The sequence below is a fragment of the Ambystoma mexicanum genome, chromosome 10 (genome assembly GCF_040938575.1).
Source record: "Ambystoma mexicanum isolate Mex_15411 chromosome 10, UKY_AmexF1_1, whole genome shotgun sequence".
NCBI classification, from domain to species: domain Eukaryota; kingdom Metazoa; phylum Chordata; class Amphibia; order Caudata; family Ambystomatidae; genus Ambystoma; species Ambystoma mexicanum.
This window is the reverse complement of record NC_090932.1, coordinates 770285306-770305705: the sequence shown is the minus strand read 5'-3', so window position 1 is coordinate 770305705 and position 20400 is coordinate 770285306. Positions and strand designations below refer to the sequence as shown.

Genomic DNA, 20400 nt, shown 5'->3' with positions numbered 1-20400 from the left:
GTGAGGGTCAGAGACCTTTTGGACACTAGGTCATTTTTCTTTACTCTTTGTTTGCTAGGCAGGGACATCCTTGCTAGGTTTGGGAAAGATAGTTGCTTGTCTCTCCCCTTTTTATTTATTACAATGGCAACTTGTGAGAAAATTATACCTTTGTGTCCGTCTTGCATTTCTGACTCCTCACACGAGGCAGTGGCACAACCTCTTGAAGGATGTTGACCGCACCACCCCCTAACGGTGCCGAAACTGCAAGGAGCCACAGCACGCTGAATCCCTGCAGAAGCAGTACCGAATCAGAAGGCTGCAGGAAGCAGGAAGGAGACTGCTGCCAATCCCTGGAGAGACCAGCGCCATGTGAGCAAGCCCCAGAAGGTAATGGAATGCATGGGTGGGCCGGTAGGGATGTGGTGGGAGGTGAGAGGTCTCTGCTTCAGGCCGGGGCAAGTGTAAGGCCTATCAGAGGACCACCAAGGGTCTGGGACCCCAACAGAAGGGAAGAGTCCGTCTGAGGAAATATTTTTTTGTACCAGTGGCAGAGAAGTCCATTGACTGGCAGATTAGGCCTGGCACCCCAACAGAAGAGAAGAGTGCCGACACAAACCCACTGACCACCAGAGAAGAGTCTGGGACCCCATGAAAGAGTGCCAACATAACACCCAAGTTGAAAAAGAATTCTCAAACACCAGGAGAAGAGAGTCAGTCTCCAGGTGAGAAAACGGAATCCTTTCAAGCATGCTTAAGAGACGCCAGGGGAAGGGAGTTATTGCCCCTGGCCTTGGAGAGGGCAGACGAGCGCCAGGGGAAGGGAGTCATTCTCCTGGTCCAGAAAGGTGACTGTACAAAGTGTTACAACTACCAGCCAGGGGAAGGGAGTCCTTCCCCATGGCATTTGTTTACAAGAGGACATTTTGGGAACACCACCAGCATACCAGATGAAAGGAGTAATTCCCAATGGAAAATAATTTCTGTTAGATTGTTACAAGCCAGAGGTCATTAACCCTGGTACCTTTTTTCAAGAGGAATTTAGGAGGACCCACCCATATACCAGGAGAATGGAGTAATTTTCCTAGAGAAGAAACCTTCTGTTGTATTATAATATTCTTTAGTTGTAGTGAAAGGGATAGAAGTAAGTTGTGACACAAGATGGTGAATTTTTGATTTTCGACAAACATTCTGACAAATCCTTTTTAGGATTAATTTGAGGCAGGGAAATCCCTCATAGACCTATAGATAGTGAGGGATTTTCACTACAATAAAAGCCTATAGCAACAAATATGCCGCCCTTGAGTCAGCTTCCTTCAACACCCTTTCACTATACCTTCCTGTACTTTATGGTTGCTCACCCATAAAGTGATATTCCTTCTAGTGAGCTCTAGGTTCTGTCTGTTAAATGTCCTTCCATTGTCTTCTCCAAGGAGAAAGGGCTCTTGAAGATGAGGTTGAAAATCCTTCTCAACCTTTTTTTGGACTTCCACGTGTCTGCGAAGATCCAGCTACCTATTTTGTATCCTCCACGTCATCCTTCTAAGGTGGAGGAGAGGGTTCACCATCTGGACCCCAAGAGCACTCTTAGCTACTATGTAACTTGGGTGTGAGACATCAGAGCTGGAGATCGAGCAGGCAGATTTGTTATTAGGCAGACTCTGTCCAGACTCTTGCATTTAGGCAGATTGTGCTAGTCAGCCATAACTTGCATTTAGGTAGATTGTGCTAGTCAGCCAGATCTTGCATTTAGGTAGATTGTGCTAGTCAGCCAGCTCTTGCATTTGGGCAGATTGAGTCACGTAGCGATATCTCATATCCACAGAAAATTATTTTGGGTTATGTGAGAAACCTGCGAGTATTCTCACTCCTACACCCCTTGGATCCTCTGTGCAGGTGGCCAGGGAAAGGCCATCGCGCTTGGATCCTGGCCCAGGGGGAGCAGAGAAGTGATGGAGGATCACCTGGGTGGAGGGTCCTTGAAAAATTGGAGTGGGGTGCCATGGGGAAGGCATGGTATCCCATTTCCCTACTGACAACCACCCTAGCCCTCCCCAACCTTTGTAGGCTATTGTAAGCCAGTTCCCCTCAAATCTTCGCATATAATGTTTGACAGTACTGAGACAAAGAAGATGCAATTAAGAGTGTTGAAGATTACCCCTTTTCACCACTCTAGTCCAAGGAGGAAGATGATGCCTGTAAGGAACTATCAAGGGCATGTCCCTGTAATTGTGGTTAGGCAGGACTAATCCACACTTGCAGCCTGTCAAGTGGCTGCAGGTGTATAAAGGGAGATCAGCCAAGAAGGGCAGCGCATGACAGGTGAAGCAGCAAGGGACCCGTGTAAGGAGGCAGCCATGGTGGCCCAGGAGGAAGAACCAGGACGCCAGCAGAAGTACCAGTGAATTTGTAGGACCCAATGTAAGTGGGCTCTGGAGGCCTCCAGACCAAAGCACGTGCAGTTTGGGCTGAGAAGGAGCCTGGAATGCCGAGGACACTGTCCACGCCTGAAGACCAGCATAAAAGACGCTGGTGTGAAGCAGGCAGAACACGGCAAACGATCGTAGTTCGCAACAATGGGCTTTCCTGACCTCAGACTTCAGAAGGGGAAAGAAAGGCACAGGAAACCACTGGGTGAGAGTGGAGAAGACAGGCGAGTGTCGGAGAGGCGCCCCTGCACTGAACGGACCACGAGTGAATAACGGTCTAGAAGAATACATAATAACTTACCTATTGAATACCAGATTGAATGGAAATTCGATATATATGAAAAGTCAGTGCATATTGAATATCTAACTAAATGGAAACTAAGCATTGTGATAAAACCAACACAAATTGAATATCAAATTAAATACCAATTTACTATTTGTTGTGATGTGCTTGTCTCTGCATGTGAAAGCTGGTGATGTCATGTTGGAGTGTTGCCTTGTGAATGTCGGAATGTTTACCAAAGGATTCCACACCCAGCCAGTTAGAGCTCCCCAGCCTGGGTGATGGGAGCCAGTGTTATGTCCTGTCCACTTATGTATATAACTTCATGTAACTGTGACTTAAGTACTTGTAATAAACATATAAGTAATCCCAAGAAGCCTGGAAGTCACTTTACAACATTGGCGACGAGGTGGTCTTAAAAAGAAGAACATGCGAGTAAGAAACTGAAGAAAGTGGAAGAAGCCTGCTGCTGGGGGTGCAGGAAGAAGATGGAAAAGAAGGACAACACTGCCCCAAAACACAAGTAAGACCCATCACCCAGGGCACCAAAAGGGAGGAAGGAAGCCCTATATAGGAAGGATAAGCTGCCCATAAAATGGAGGGAGAGCTGGGTCCTGGGGCTGAAGAGAGGAGCAGGGCCTTGAAGGGAAGCTCAAGAAGGGAGCTAGGCCTTTAAGATTGATAAATCTGTGTGAAGAAGTGAAGCCTATTAAAGTAAAACCAGAAGTGTTGTCTGTTAAGTGAAGATAAAAGGAAGCTTAAAATGACACCTGGTCCCTTAAACTGAAGAAGGAATCCCACCCCATTAGTTTAAGAAACCTGTAGATTAAACAAAGCTTGTAGTGAAGATGACTCCCATGAGAGAGGGAGGAGCTAAGGAGCTGCGGGCAAGAGAAGACAGCTGATGCCATGACCAGCAGCAACTCTTTGTGGTAGGAAGGTGTTCCTGGTGTATGGCGTGCTGGGTGAAGCTGTCGCCTGTCAGAGGTTGCATTGCAAGTGTGAAGTACTGAGGGGTGAAGAAGAAAGCTCTGCAGTGATGTTTCCATTCACCAGTCAAAGTATCATTCCCCAGTCAAGCAGCGCAGGGATGTGATGCTGTTTACCCTCATATGAAACCAAAAGTAAGCTTTGGGGAAAGTATGAAGCCCAGTAAGCTTCCTCCCATGTAGGAGTGTAAGTCTGCTTTGAGTTAATAAGTGGGACTTGGAGAAGGATGTGAGACTGCGGACAGTGAGCTGAGGGGTTCCCCAATGAGCCACTAGCATGTTAGGGAAGATTTTGAAGTGACAGTCTGGAGTGAGCAGCGAGTACTGGCTCTGCATGTCCCAAGCGCAATGTGAACTAAAGGTTAGACCCAGGCAGCGCTAGTCTGGTAGCGTATGCTCAGGGAAAGGGATGCAGGGAAAACTGCCTGCGTGCCACTTTGTTTTCAAGGATCAAAAGCGGATCGTGTTTTGGAAGCAGTGAACCGTTTTAAAATATTGAAGTTGAAGGATGACATATGCTGGGTCGAGGTACGTGGTATGAGTGATGTTTGGCTTATGAAGATCAGCATTGCCCCGAGGCAGAAGTGTGACTGGTGACATCACAGCTGGTTTAAGGGAGTCGGCGATGCCATAGAACGCCAGATTCAAGCATTATGTTCATATTAGAATGCACTTACCATGCCAGATTCCAGCCGGTAGCCGAAGCCAGTAACCGAGGCAGGATGAAGAATAAAATAAACAATGTTATGAGGAAAGAACCCTGCAACTTGCATTGCCGTGCACAGGAAGAGGAGAGCTGAAGGCATTGGGCCGTAAAATGAGTGAATAAGCCTAAGTGCGTTGTGGGGTGAGAGGAGAGACCCCCTTACGAATCATCTTCACAGTGTGCCTACGATTTTATTGGTATTATCCGGCTGAGAGATGTAGAGCACTGCTGAGCACGTCAGTGAGTCGGAAAATCAGACCGAAATAAGAGCGAATTCCACTATAGGATTTGCCAATGATGTCATTATTGTTGTCATGAATGTCGTTCCTGGTGAAGGAATGCGGCAAATTTGGGTTATGGTGCATCAAGGTGCTGCGACTGCAGAGGAGGCACAAGGACCGCATTTGAAGTAATGGCTGCAGTGTATCATTTTATGTTTAAGTGATTATGATGGTCACGAATCTGGTCTTTCAGAAGATAACGTTGGACATTCAGGAGCAGCAACGTGTATCCTTTAACTGTTTTTGCATTAAGTTTGTGTTACCAACCTAGTTTTGTAACAGATTAAGGATTGACAAGCATGGGAGGTGCACAAGAAGTTTGTGTGTAGATCTATGCGTGCAGGAATTGAGGTTCAGATCTAAAATGTATTGGATTTAACACATTTGAGGAATTTTAGGTTCAAAAGGACTCATTTGGACATTCTGAACATGCACAATATGCGTATGCATTAAGTTTGTGGTACCAACAGAGTTTTGTAACAGGTTAAGGATTGACAAGCATGGGAGGTGCATGAGAAGTTTTTGTGTGGATATATGCGTGCAGGAAGTGAGGTTAAAAGTTAAATTTATTAGATTTAACACATTTGAGGAATTTCAGGTTCAAAAGGACTCATTTGGACATTCTGAACATGCACAATATGCCTAGATGTGTGCAAGTCAGTAGCAGGGTGTGAGAGAGGTTAGAGTAACCATTGAGGGATTGCAGGGTAGGCTGCAGCCAACATAGACATGTAGGAATAAATGCGCATATTTCTTGGTTACGCCATAAGGGCTGTGTACGCAATTGTCACTATGAAGTTGAGTTGTTAGGCAGTGTAGACACAAGTGTATGGGTGGGTGAGTGCCACAGAGGTGCAAGAACATAGTGTATCAGAGTGATTGTGGGTGAGTGCCCCAAAGATGCAGGGTGGTACATAAACTGGCCATGGATTTTAGGAAATGTAATTATATAGTTTGCTATTGCTTTAATGGTGAGAAAAGAAGTATATGTATTGTGCAACATGAATTATTAGGATTTTAATTTTGCAAAATGGTAATGCAAATGTTGTTTTATGTGACTCATGTATGAAATGGGTGCACATGGGTAAAACATGTGTTTTGCTAAGAGTCAAAGAGGTTGAGTGTTGGGTAGCACCCAGAATATGTATTGTATGTGGGTGAAAGTGCCACACGGGTTTGGAGGTAGCGACTCCAGTGTATATGTAAGTATGAGTGTGGTTAAGTGAAACCACAGCTGTATGGGTAGTAGCGCCGCCATTACACTAGAGAAATGTGGTGAGTGTGCCACAGCGGTCTGGACGGTAGTACATCCAGTTGTGCAGGGTAAAGGTGGAGAGCCTGCGTGACCATTTGGGTATGTTAGAGGTGTGTGTGGTTAGGAATACCACAGGAGTTGCGGAATACCACAGGTGTTGCTGGGAGGTAGCGCCTCCAAGCATACTCTACTTCCCTTTCAAGCATAGCAGTGAGAATGTATGTGAGTTGGGAGGTAGCATTTCCAAGCATAACAGTGAGGATTTATGTGAGTTTTCATCACTCCATAATAAGATGCATTCATGTTCCCTCATTGTTCCAGTGTGGCTTTATGTGTGTAGATTAGGAGATTAATGCGGAGTACCATTCTCCATTAAAAGGCAGGTTTTTGAGAGATGCGAGGTTTGGAATGTTATGAAATAGTGTAATAGGTGAAGTGAGGTGAGAGCGAGAGTGAGTCAGAGAAGATGTGAAATGGGGCAGCACCCATAGTGTGTGTAGCCTGTGGATGTGCTACAATTAAATGAGGAGGTAGCGCCTCCGTGACTATAGTGGAGGTAGCACTTCCGCGAGTACAGTGGAGGTAGCGCCTCCCACATGAGGAGCATGAAAGTATTTTTGGAGGTAACGCCTCCGCCAGAGTAATTGGAGGCAGCGCCTCTGCCAGAGTAATTGGAGGCAGCGCCTCCGCCAGAGTATTTGAAGGTAGTGCCTCCACCAGTGTAATTGGAGGTGGTGCCTCCAACAGTGTATTTGGAGGTAGCGCCTCCACCAGAGTAGTTGGAGGTAGCACCTCCGCCAGTGTGATTGGAGGTAGCGTCTCCGCCAGAGTATTTGGAGGGAGTGCCTCCGCCAGTATCATTGGAGGTGGCGCCTCCGCCAGTATCATTGGAGGTGGCGCCTCCGCCTGAGTATTTGGAGGTAGCGCCTCCACCAGTGTGATTAGAGGTAGCACCTCTGCCAGTGTATTTGGAGGTAGTGCCTCCGCCAGTGTGATTAGAGGTAGCGCCTCTGCCAGTGTATTTTATTTGGAGGTAGTGCCTCCGCCAGTGTAATTGGAAGTAGCGCCTCTGCCAGAGTATTTGAGGGTAGGGCCCCGCCAGAGTATGTGTAGGTAGCGCTTCTGCTTGTGTCATTTGGTAGTGCCCTGCCAGAGTATTTGGAGGTAGTGCCTCCACCAGAGTATGTGTAGGTAGCGCTTCTGCTTGTGTCATTTGGTAGCGCCCCGCCAGGGCCCCAGTGTAGTTGGAGGTAGCACCTCCACCTGAGTAATTGGGGGTAGGGCCCCGCCAGAGTATGTGTAGGTAGCGCTTCTGCTTGTGTCATTTGGTAGCGCCCTGCCAGTGTATTTGGAGGTAGCGCCTCCGCCAGTGTGATTGGAGGTAGCGCCTCCGCAAGAGTATTTTGAGGTAGCGTGTAGCGAATCTGCTAGAGTATTTGGAGGTAGCATATCCACCAGTGTGATTGGAGATATCACCCCAGATGCTTGAAGGTGTAGGTGGGTGTGTAGGGTTAGTGGCCTACAGAAGTAGGGAGAGTGTCCCTAAGAATTGATACTCCCCTTGCTGGTGATGGATGTGGAAAGGAGGGGAATATGCTGTGGTGTGCTTGTCCGTGTGTGTTGACGTTTGAGAAGAAGGGAGATATGTTGTGTCTATTTGATGTATCTGTGTGGGTGCATTGTGAATCAGTAAAGGAAGGAGATGTGTTGTGATGTGCTTGTCTCTGCATGTGAAAGCTGGTGATGTCATGTTGGAGTGTTGCCTTGTGAATGTCGGAATGTTTACCCAAGGATTCCACACCCAGTCAGTTAGAGCTCCCCAGCCTGGGTGATGGGAGCCAGTGTTATGTCCTGTCAACTTATGTATATAACTTCATGTAACTGTGACTTAAGTACTTGTAATAAACATATAAGTAATCCCAAGAAGCCTGGAAGTCACTTTACAACACTATTTAAAGCAAATAACTATGCATTGAATACGGAACTTAATTAAGCCACAGAAGAGAACCTTGAACTCCGAGCTGAGAAGTGAACTTTAAAACATATGGGGTACAATGAATTAATCCAAACCTGGAACTCTTATATATTAAAGGCTAAGGGAAGCCAAACAGTTTACAATGATGAATAAATGCAGTGTGACAAAGCTACAATTGGGAAAAGTGTGTGTAATAAATGGTGGCAGAGCCACAAGGAGAAGCCAGAGGAGTATAAGGGTATACCCTAAGACAAGAGCCCAATAAAAGTAGTCAAGTGTCAATGGGCCTCATTCAGAGTAGGGCGGTAAGGGTTAACGGTCACCGGTAACGAGACCGGTGCCATTAAACCCTTACCGCCCTACTACGAGTTCCCTTTGCGGGTCCTTCCTTAACGCCTGCTTCTAGCATGCGTTAAGGACGGGACCCGCAAAGGGACTTTAGTGATAATAAAGGTACCGTAATTTACGGTACCGTTATTAGCGCCTTCCCCATTCCCATTGAGCCCTATGGGGGCTCAAATGGGAATGGGGAAGGGCCCGGGTGAATGGGGAATTACCGGTCCCTCCAACCTTGGAATGGACCGGTAATTACTCCATTCACCATAGCGGCGTGGTTACCTCCAAAGTCGGAATGAGGCCCAATGACTTGGTGCTAAGAAGCTAAGTGCTGAGTAACCTGTGGGTGAAAGCTGTTGATCCCTGTGTCCTGGTAGCGCGACCTGTGATGGGTGGACCGTGCTGTCTGACAACTGCGCCTAGACCAGAGGGCCCCGAATGGTGAAAGCTAAAGACACTGTAAAACAAGGCAATGAAACCACTGCAGAAGAGCTGGCGAGGCACGCCAGAAAGAAGGTCACGCTAAACTGGTGTTTGGTTTAGACTTATAGAAAGCTAAAACAAATACATTTAAAGATACTAAAGTCTTGGGGAAGGGAACCCCAAGGATAGGGTCTGAACGAATATCTCTTTGAACTATTTTGTAACTTGTCTTGGGATTGAAGTCTCAAGGCCCATCTTAATTTGAACTGCGTTACTTAAAACTAGGAGAAGGGAAATCTCAAGGACTGGTATTGAACTGGAGAAAAGTAAACTTTGAGCCTTTTTCATTGAACTTTCTTGTGTTTGGGGAAGGGGAGCTGAACAAAAGGTGCGAACTGGAAGAAGCTCAGAACTTTGAGTTAAACTCTTTTGACTTTGACATTCCTACACATTGGTTAATTGTAGTTGTGAGGGCAAGGATAGGTTTCGGACACAGAGACTTTTAATTAAGTTGAACTCTTTGACTCAGACTTTCCTTAGTTTCATTCAGGTAAGGAAATCCCACCTTAGAATAGGGAAAGTTAGGCGTTCAACCATCCTGTCATTAAAGTTAATAAATATATTTAGTTTGAACCTGAAATCTGTTTGTGTCATAATGTATGATGCCTTCACAGTTACCATAATTTGCATGCAGGCCGACTATCTATTGTCCACTGTTGTGCCCCCTTTTGGGTGCTTTATCTCTCTACCCAGGTGTCCCACATATAGGTGTTACTGCATTTACAGTTTGTGCCACCATTCTATGAGTTTTCTCACTATATCCAGGTGTCCCCATCTAGGTATTTCTGCATTTATTGTTGTGCCCCATTTTAGGCACTTTCTCACTCTATACAAGAGTCCCAATTCTAGGTGTTACTGCAGTGCCCCCATTTCAGGCCCTTCTCCCTCAAATCCTGGTGTTACTGCATTTACTATGGTTGCCCTTTTTTAGATGTTCTCTTGCTCTTTCCAGGTATCCCACATCTAGGTATTACTGCATTTACTGTTGTGCCCCCATTTTAGGTGCTTTCTCCCTCTATCCAGGTGTCCCAATTCTAGGTTTCACTGTATTACCGTTGTGCCCCCATTTTAGTCCCTTCCCCCTCTATCCAGGTGTCCCAAATCCTAGTGTTACTGCATTTACTATTGTACCCAATTTTAGGTGCTTTCTCCCTCTATCCAGGTGTCCCAATTCTAGGTTTCACTGTATTACCGTTGTGCCCCCATTTTAGTCCCTTCCCCCTCTATCCAGGTGTCCCAAATCCTGGTGTTACTGCATTTACTATTGTACCCAATTTTAGGTGCTTTCTCCCTCTATCCAGGTGTCCCAATTCTAGGTGTTACTGTATTACGATTGTGCCCCCATTTTAGCCGCTTTTCTCTGTCTATCCATGTTTCCCAAATCTAAGTGTTCATGTATTTGCTGTTTTGCCCCCACTTTGGGTGTTTTCTCCCTCTGTCCAGGTGTCCCAAATCTAGGTGTTGATGCATACACTGTTGTGCCCCCACTTTAGGCGCTTTCTCCCCTCTCCACATGTCCCAGGTGTGGGTACTGCTGCATCTCCTGCCCCTCCCTCTACCCAGGCAACCAGGCACCTCTACTCAAACAGTTACACTTCTTGATGCTGCGTCTAATTTACCTCTTTATACTAGTCGCTGCTGCCTCAAATCTGGGCATCTACGTGCACTGATCAGACTTCCTCAAATCTAGCCGTCCCATCTACAATAGTATCTCAACCACAACCACCCCAGCGCCTCCAACCTGCCCACCTCACATCCTTACACCACCATAGTGATCAGCTCTCACTCAAGCCAGACACACAGACAACCTAGATCTCTACCCCCACACCCTCTTCCCGTGTATCACTACCGCACTCACCCATACTATCCCACACACACTGCCACTCAAAACACACCTTGCCTCCCACATACAAGACTAGCTCTCAAGCACTCCGGAATACATCACACCAGCCTTACAACACCCACCCTTGCCCCCTCATTCTCGAAACCAGTACCACACTCACCTGGAATCATGCACACACACACCACCTCTCACCTCACATAAAGAAGGCGCTGTCAGACCTTGCAGAACACACCCCATCTGCCCTTCATCCTTCACCCTTGCACCCTCTTTCCAGAAGCCCGTACCACACACCAAGAACCCCTCAAACACACACAACCTGTCACCACACACTACCCTACTCTCCTACACACAGAGCTCTCAGACATTCCCAATTACACCCCATCCGACCTACATCCTTCTGCCTCGCACCTTCATTCCTGAACCTACATCACATCCCACATAACCTCTTCACCTCCGACACGTCCACTCGAACCCCACATACATACCGACCCATTGCTACCACCACTCGCCACACACCATCCAACTCAGAGTAGAGCTCTGGCCCACCGTGAGTCACCCACTGCATACCCCCCTCCCAACTACTGCTGCTGATCCCCCTCCTACCCCCAAACTCCCTTTTCCATCCTCCCTCACAGAGAACCCACAGCCTCCCACATCCGCTCAGCACTGACCCACTAACTCTCAGAGCATAGGGGCACTCTGGCGCAGCCAGAAACAACTGACCCCGGCACCACTCTAATCATCCCCTTCCCTACCCCTCCCCTCTCGGTTTCCCCAGGCGGAAGGCCTTCCACCTCCCAAAGCATCCCACCACCCAGCATACAACTCTCAAACCAGAGGAGTCCTCTGGTGCTCCAAAAAACATTGCCCCACCGCCAGCTCAAACCTTGTGCCTACCTTCGGAAAAACACTCTGCACCTCTCTCGGCATGCCCCCGTCCCTCGCCCCCACAGCTACAAACCCAGGGACCACCACTCACCAGCCTCAGCCTATCTCTCACACAAGGGGAGGCTCCTCTCAGCCCAACTGCCCCTCCTGCCCACCTGCACCCTCCAACCAGACACCCTCCCTCACACACAGCCTCGGACTGTCCCACGACAGCCTATGCCCAACCCCTCCCCTGTCTAAGCCTACTCCCTCTGCCAACTCAGGTGCTACTTTCACCGCCCTGGCCCCGACCACACCCCCTCGGCAAGCATTGGCCACCTACCCTCTCCATCACTCCAACCACCTCCAGAAGTTCTAGCCCGGCCACCCCTTTCCCTTCCATGATCTTGGCGCGTCTTGCCCTTTCCCGAACCATTGCCTCAAACCCCTTCCCCGCAGACCCCCCACCTTCTCGCACAAGACTCTGAGGTAGACGATGCCCCTCGCCATCAACTCTGCATGCCTCACCTGCCCTGCACCTCTTGATCCACCTCACCTTTCCTTGCCCTGCTTCCACACCCCCTCGGTCACCCCTGCCTCCCACCTCCCGCCTTGAGGACAGCATCCCACCTTCCCTCTCCCCCTTTTTCATTCCCCTTGCACTATTCCATAACAACACCTAGCCAGACTCCTCTGAATGACCCACCATGCCTCAACCCTCTGAGCCTTTCGCTGCCAGCCGAACCGCCCATCCCACACCACTTCTGTGTCGAAGACCAGCAACCGCCCGCCCTCTCTTTCCGCTCCCTAACCACCTGCGACCCTCTATGCACCCATTACAATACCGCACCTGACCCCCTCCGTCTGTCCTATTACACCACCCTACCCAATCAATGTTCTCCCCACCACGAAGACCATCCTACCAGCGATCCCGACCATCCCAGCCATGCCAATCCCGGACACCTAGGAAAACACCGCCCCCATTACCTTTCACAAAGTGACCTGCCTCCTCTTCAATGCCCACCCCATAGCCAAGAACAACCACAGCATCTATGATTTCCTAACCTCGAGAACCCTGGTCTTTTATTCATTCATCACAGAAACTTGGTTCTCTGACGACCTCAAATCTAACGCTTATGAAGCATTCCCACCTGACTACTCACTCACCACCCACAACGGACCTTCTAGAGGAGGTGAATTAGCCATCCTCCGTAAACCTCACATCTCTATTACCTCCACTGAAACATAACCCAGCACAGCGTTGAATCCCTGCTAGTCAAACTCTCTCCCTTGCCTACTCTTTAACCACTCGTTCGACCTCCCCAACAATTCCATGACTCTACCCCTGGTCGACAGCCTAGAGGCATTCAACCTCACCCAGTATATCAGAGGACCCATTCATACTGCCGGCCACACCTTCAATGCCATTTTCAGCTCTTCCGACCTCATCGCCACGTCCACCCCCCAACCTCAACCCCTCATCTAGACATACCATTCTGCCTTACCTTTCTTTCTCCCCACACTGCCACCACCCCCAAGTCATCCTCTACCCCTACATCTCAGTTCAAGTGCTGGAACAAGGTCCAGGTACTCCCGGACCTGGCCAAGGCACTGCTAAGTGCTCTCCCCTCAATCCCCCTCATTCCTGACCACAGCTAGACCGTTACCCATAGAGCTCTTTTTACTCCTGGCTAAAAGACTCCCTCATTCCCCTAAACCCCTCCAAGTCCGCTCCATCCCACAAGGGACCTACCCCCAAATGGTTCACCCCCACCTGAAGACTCTAAAAACCCATAACCGCTCCTTTGACACAAAGGGTGAGCTTCCAGAACCCTGCAAAGCAAATCAGTACTCGCCCACACCAGAGAAATTTCAAGTCAAGAGATCCGAAAGGCCAAATAAAACCTATTATAACAAAAGAATCCTGAAATGCCATAACAGCAGCAAAGAGCTCCACAGGATCATCACAGAATTCCTGAACTCGCCCTGCACTGCAGCCCCGAATGCCTCCTCACAATCGCTCTGCAATTCCCTGTCTGAACACTTTCACGAAACAGCCCTAGACAGGGTGGCCACCCTCAACGCCAAACAAACTCTACATCTTCTCCACCCACTCTACAACTGCTCTACCAGATCAAAAAGGCCTCCCCCCCGGAGAACCCTTCTTTCTGATCTTTTTCAACCCTATCTCGAGTGTGGAGTTCATGAAACTATCCAACAACAGACCATCGGGCTCGCCCCTGGACCCTTGTCCCGCCTCTCTCCTCAAAGAAATCTTCACCGCCACATGTGCAGGAGAATTTGTTGAGGTTCATTCTTAATGGCTCCCTCACCTACGGCAACTTCCGGGATTCCTTAAAAACTGTGCATGTCAAACCTCTACTTAAAAAAAGCATGCCTCAACCCTCTCCTACCAATCAACTACAGGCTGATCTGCAACACCCGATTCCTGCCAAAACTCATCGACCAGACTGCATACTCACAGCTCAATGGTTTTGTGGAATCTAGCAATCTCCTAGACCCCGTCCAATCAGGTTTCCGTCCTCGCCACGGAACAGAAACCACACTGGTCTCGATCTGGGATGACCACAAAGTCACAGCAGTCTCAGAAGGATGCGCAGCACTTATTCTTCTTGACCTCTCAGCAGCGTTTGACACCATTAACCACATGATCCTCCTTGACAGACTGCACTCCTTAGGAATACGAGATTAATCACTCACTTGGATCACCTCATTCCTCACTAATAGAAAGAAAATCATTCATCTGCCCCCTTTTTCTGTCCTCTGCATGCCCAGTAAACACCAGGGTACCCCAAAGCGCCTGCTTCTCTCCTATTGTCTTCAACCTTTACCTGACCCCGCTGCCCAGGATCATCCACTCACACAACCTCACCTGCTATAACTATTCAGATGACACACAAATCATCTTGAGAATTCCCAAATCGACCACCTACCCTCGCCCCGATTTAGCAGCATGTCTCATAGATATGGACCGCTAGATGACAACTAACCATCTCCTTCTGAGCCCAGGTAAAATGGAAATCATGCTATGCAGCAAAACTGCTTTATTCCCCATACCGACTCCTTGGCCACCCTCATTCAGCCTCCCCCCAACCCTGACCAACCAACTCTGTCAAAAACCTTGGCTGTACAATGGAATCTGACCCAACTCTGTCTCAGCACATCAACAATGCATCCAAATCCGGTCATTTCCACCTTAGGCTCCTCAAGCGTATCTTCCCTTACCTCATCTATGTCAGCACACTGGCTGCAATTATGTCCATTTAATGTCCAGACATGACTATGCCAACTCCCTCTACCTGGGTGCACCGGTCTACCTGCTAAACAAACTTCATAGAGTACAGAGGTCGGCTGCCAGACTGCTTCTCGCATTGAGATGAAGGGACCAAATCTCACCTGCCCTCCGCACCCTACACTGGCTCCCATTTGGAAGCAGGGCCACTTTCAAATTCCTATGCATTACCCACTGAGCGGTGCACAATGCAGGCCCCAAATTCCTACAAGAAAAGATTACGCCTTACCACCTTACTCGCACCCTAAAATCAAGCACTGCCCTGCTCCTAGTGGTCCCCACCACCAATTTGGCCAGGATAGGAGGGTCTGCTTACTGAACCGTGTCGCCAACCTTGTGGAACTCACTGACTCCCTGCATTAGACACAGCGAAGACAACATGGCTTTCCAGAAGGCACAGAAAACCTGGCTCTTTACCTAAAAACACGTAAGAAAATGCCATGAATCACTCCACTGACCACCAGGAGCACTAAACTTGTGTTGTACCCCGCTCAATACGGACCCTTTCATAGACTCTAAAGCCAAATGATATCTACCCATTACCTGGAACCTTTGCCCCGCACTTAAAACCAGAATCATAGTGGCACCCATGCACTTGACAGAATTGATTCATTACCTTCATCCGCTGGAATAGCGTACGCTCTGAGGCCTAGAGTTATCTATCGCCAATAATCTGGACTGACTGTGCTAGACTCACAACCCAAGCACTAATAGCACTCATGAACCTGACCAAGGCCATGCAACTATGCACTATGCTATCAGTCCTAGAAGGTGCATGCTGGCTAATCCTACTCATCTGGAAATCCAAGAGCAGAACTAGATAACGGGGGGCCGTCTAGCACTTATTTTGCTAATCACACTTATCAATGAAAGTATTTAGCAAAACTGCCTACTGAGAATCTATCTAGCAGAACTACCAAACCAAGCTCTAATAGCACTTATGAACTCTATCATTGCCCTGCAATATGCACTAATCTATTAGTCCAGGAAGTGCCCTTGAATGCAAATCCCTCACATCTGGAAAACCATGAGCTGTACCATATACCAAGGAACGCTCTAGCACTTATGCTTTGCTAATTCCATCTATCTGGGAATGTTTAAGTAGAACTACCGATCAGGGATTTTATTTAACAGAACTACAGACCGTGGACGTTTCTAGTACCTATGCAGTAACAACATGAATTTGGGACAGATCTACCTGTCACCACCTGTCAGTCTTTGCCAAATCAATTGCACCCAACAAGACAATGGGAGGACTTTAGCCTAATAGCGCAAATCCCAAGGGAGGTACCACCCCCTCAACAGGTACTGGAAGCTGAACAGGAACTAGGTCTTCCTGAAAAGCACACCACTATGCTAACACTTTCCTTTGCACCAACAAACAATACAATGCAGCTACACCCCTCGATTTATTTTGCCTAGCTGAACACATACTCGCACACCTCCACGTTCACCTGAACAGTCTTTAGAACGCAGCTATACCCCAGCACACAGCGTCACTCACAAAACCAGCGCCGCCAGAATGCAGATACCCAAGTCCATTGGTCCTGCTGCACACATTTTACTGATCTCTCACAACCACTGAATTACAGCTAGCTGTAGTATTTGGCCGCACACCACTTATTCCACACTGTTTGCACACATGCTGAGTGCACCCAAGCACGTTTTATTACATTATTCTCTCGACTGACCTGGACTGTGGTCCCTGAGGGCATTCAACCCACAGCGCTTTGGAATCAAACCGATGGTAAAAGGCGCTATACAAATGCCCAATAACACAACAACAATGATTATAAGAAAATAGGTGACTTAGAAAGGTCACATTAACCTAAGGGGCAAGTGTTTTCAAACTAAAGAGGAGTACTAACTAAATATGGAAATTTACACTATAAAGTGTCACTGAAGGCGTGGCATTTGATGGCAAGATCTTTTATATGCTTTTAAAATATTTGATGACGTGTTCACATCATGCTGTCAGTACCTGGCAAATGCAATGAATACATGAAATTTGATGGCAATACCTGACATGCTGCCAGTTCCTAGCATCTGATTATGGGACGAGGTACATGCTATGACAACCTGCTATTTAATGTGGATACCCGAAATGTAATGAGCGAAACTGGGTATTTAATGAGTAATCTGGTGTAAGTCATGAGTTAGAAACAGGGGACAGAATGGCCTCCAGCAGGTGCTTACAACAGAGGAAGGAAACGGGTGCCTCCTGGGACTTGTATTTTCGTTTTTTTGAGTTTAGTGCATTTAGAGAGCTGGGCTGGTGAGTACTAATCAATTGACATTGCTAATCTAGTGGACAGAATGTGGTTGAACACAGACCCATGGCAAGGGGATTTGATAATGCTTGGGGCAACATAAACACTGAACTTGCTTATAATCCTTCTTTGACAGCTTGTTCTTATGCATGATTAGATTAAGTGCATAGTTGAACATAACCAAATTATATTTTACCTATCAAGCCAGCAGACATCATGGAAATGGAATAGATGGCTTTGTACAGCTTATTATTTGTATTCCATTTAGGTTTTATATGAAGCTAAATTGTGAGCAGCAAAATGTGTTAGAAGATTGGGCTATGACATGCCGATGTGCAGATAAATGGAGTTTATAACAAATATTGTTAGGATGCTAACACATTGCACCCCAGCGTGCATTCCCATTCAGGCTCTTGACTCCATAGGATCACACTTAATTTGGATATTGTCCGATGCTTAATCGGCTGGCCTAAAAGAGACAGAGTCTCCTCTCTAAACATTGTAGGGGTACTCCATCCACTTACGTGCACCCTAACCTTGATGGTAATGGTGGGTAACCTTGTGTTTAATCCATGGGTAAATTAAGCACTTCCCAATTGTCTGATTTTACTGATCTTTGCAATTTGTTCCAAGTACATCAGTGACCTTGAACCTCTGCTACGTTTGTATTTGAGGGTGGATTATTTGATCTTATGATACTCAACTTTTAGGTACATTTAACCCTTTTTCTGGAGATCCACTTCCTGCCTCTCCAAAGAAGCAGCTGATTCTGAAAGTGATAAGTGGACAGCAACTCCCTAAGCCCCCAGATTCAATGCTTGGAGACCGAGGAGAGGTAATGTACTTTGGAAAATGTATTATCATTCTGCTGAAAGGATGTGCAGTGTTTCTTTCCAAATTCTGTGTAAGGTTTGCATGTTTGTAACATGGTTCCCATATGTGCACATACTATTGGAACCTTCTGCCACTCGAGGACAGAATGTTCTCAGGATGGGAATCCTAGTTGGTGTAAAACACAACGACGTCTTCCAAAAGCTTCCCTTTACACTTTTGGCAGCCTGTCTTAGCTAACTGGGAGATGCAGTTGGGCATGCAGTCTGTTTCGCAGGACTCTGCTGCATCTGATTGAGGTATAAGATCCAAGGAGGCCACCAGAGAAAAAGTGACACTTTTGAAGCATTGTACGCTCATTGCCTCTGGTGCATGAAGGAGAAGCCCCTGAGATCCTAGTATCAATTCATGGTCTGAAAAGGAATGAAAAACACAACCCCCCAAATACAGCACCCCCCATTTCTTCATTTGGATCTGAAGTATTGATATCTATGTTAATCAAGGCTCCAGATAAGACTTTGAGGTGGGAGCATTGAGTCCCTGCTTTCCTAACTTTGGAAGTTGTGTGTAATTGGATTTTTCATTGCGTAAAATAGTAGTTGTTAATGTTGACTGTTTTATGTTTAGGCAACTAAACTCATATTTAATTTTGAACATGGTTTAAAAAGGTTTTTTTGTAACACAATTGATGCATGATTCTGTCTCATGAGTGCAAGATTTTTGGGGCACAAGGCAATTCATGTGGTTGTTGCGGATGTACTGTTCTCTAACATAGCTTCATAATAGGGTTATCATTGGCAAATCTCCTAACAACAAAGCATAAGGGCTGGAACAGACGGGAAGTTGCTTTGCAGTGGTTTAAGGGGCAGTAATGTGAGGCTCATTCTGGTTTGTGATCCAAGTCGAGGGGATATAAATAGGGAAAACAAGGTGCGATGGGGCGAGGAAAAGAGAAGTGCTCTGAGTCGCAGGGAATGAAAGGAGGATGCCTGAGGGCCGTGGCACAAAAAGGAAGGAGAGATGCTTAGTCAGTATGAAACAGAAGGCCAAAGACGGGAAGAAACCCAGAAAAACACAATGACAAATCTGAAAGAAAACGTTGAGCGTGAAGGGGGAAAGGAGGAATTATAGGCATAAGAGGTTTTAGTAGAGTTTGATCCTCAGGCAGAAAAAACTGAAGGTCGGTTGTGAGAGGAGAAAGGAGATGAGGAAAGTTAGGCGAGTTTGCTGAAGAGGACCAGGAGTAAAACAGAGAGAAGCAGAGGCAAGAAGCAAAGGGAAAAAATGGGGGGAGGAGGAGAGTGTATACAAGTCAAAATTGAGAGCTAAGTGTAAAAATTAAAAAGTCAGAAAAGGTAAATAGTAGAGAGAAAGTGGATGAGAGCGGAAACTAGTTTAAGTATGGATGAGGCAATCATAGACTGAAAAGAATGATTGAAGGAAAAATAAAGAAATTCTATTTGTAGGAAAGTGGGGGTTAGAAGAAACCCACTTAGTCTAGAAGGGCTGGCTTTTGAGATTAGAAGGGCATGGAGATTACAGTGCAGTGCCTGGAAAATGTAAAATAATTAAGGAGAATGACCAAGAACCAAAAGCAACTCAATGAGGAACAACCATCCCAAACCCTTCTTACACTTCTTCCTTTCTCAAAAAAGGTCTGGGTGCCCCTCTACCAAGAACAAACACGGCCACATAACCTGTTCTATACTCGGGAGGGTCTAGAACCACGTTTTAACTGACTGTACCGTTCACAGAGGCAAAATATCCATTTGCACCCACAAGGGCAGTCCAGCACCGAAATGCTAGCCAATTCTCCTCTGAACAAGAGTACCAACAAAAACCCCAGACACGTGTTTCGGCCTCGTCTGGCCTCATCAGTGAGGTGAAGCTGTGCCTCTCTAAACTGTGCATCTCGGGAGGATAGCTCAAGGGCAACATGCACTCATTGGAAGCAAGACGACACGGAGCAACACAGGTTCGATCCCCGGGTCCGCGCTTAGAAACCTCTGGGTATTAAGCGCCTTTTAACTAACCTATCATATCATAAGCACAGTGAGCGAGGGGTCCGCGTCTGAATTACCCAGGGTAACTTAGGGTGAAACCAAAAGTTCCAAGTTCCTAGAAATGCACAAAAACGGTCTGGGAGACCTTCTACCGAGAATGAACACGGCCAAATAACCTGTTCTATGGGAAGGTGTCCACCCGGCAGCGTCTACAACCACGTTTTAGCTGACTGTACCTTTCACAGAGGAGGAATATCCATTTACATATCAGTCTTTGTCCCACCCACAAGGGCAAAACATGGTTGCAGACCCTCCCGAGTGGGCACCTTCCCATAGAACAGGTTAGTTTGCTGTGTTCGTTCTTGGTAGAGGGGCTCCCAGACCTCTTTTTTTCTTCACTTCTCACAGCGCCCTCTACTACCGCCACAACAAGTTTCCTCATTCTGGTGAAATCTCTCTTGACCATGTCTTTCTCTCTACTTCCCTCTCATTCTCTGGCCTCTTCATTCATGCATCTCCCGCTGATCACTCTGTTATTCACTTTAATGTCTTGTCCC

At 47.1% G+C, this 20400-nt stretch overlaps 1 protein-coding gene across 6 annotated transcripts in view; it reads left to right on the top strand.

The window, feature by feature from the left end:
• The window catches only part of PLCH1 (phospholipase C eta 1), a 1334702-nt gene that overhangs the window by 1216165 nt on the left and 98137 nt on the right, over nt 1-20400 (top strand). For all 6 annotated transcript variants that reach the window (XM_069618420.1, XM_069618421.1, XM_069618423.1 and 3 more), the window contains one exon: nt 17720-17844. In XM_069618420.1, coding sequence (XP_069474521.1) covers nt 17720-17844 — 125 coding nt within the window. The remainder of the gene's footprint in view (nt 1-17719; nt 17845-20400) is intronic.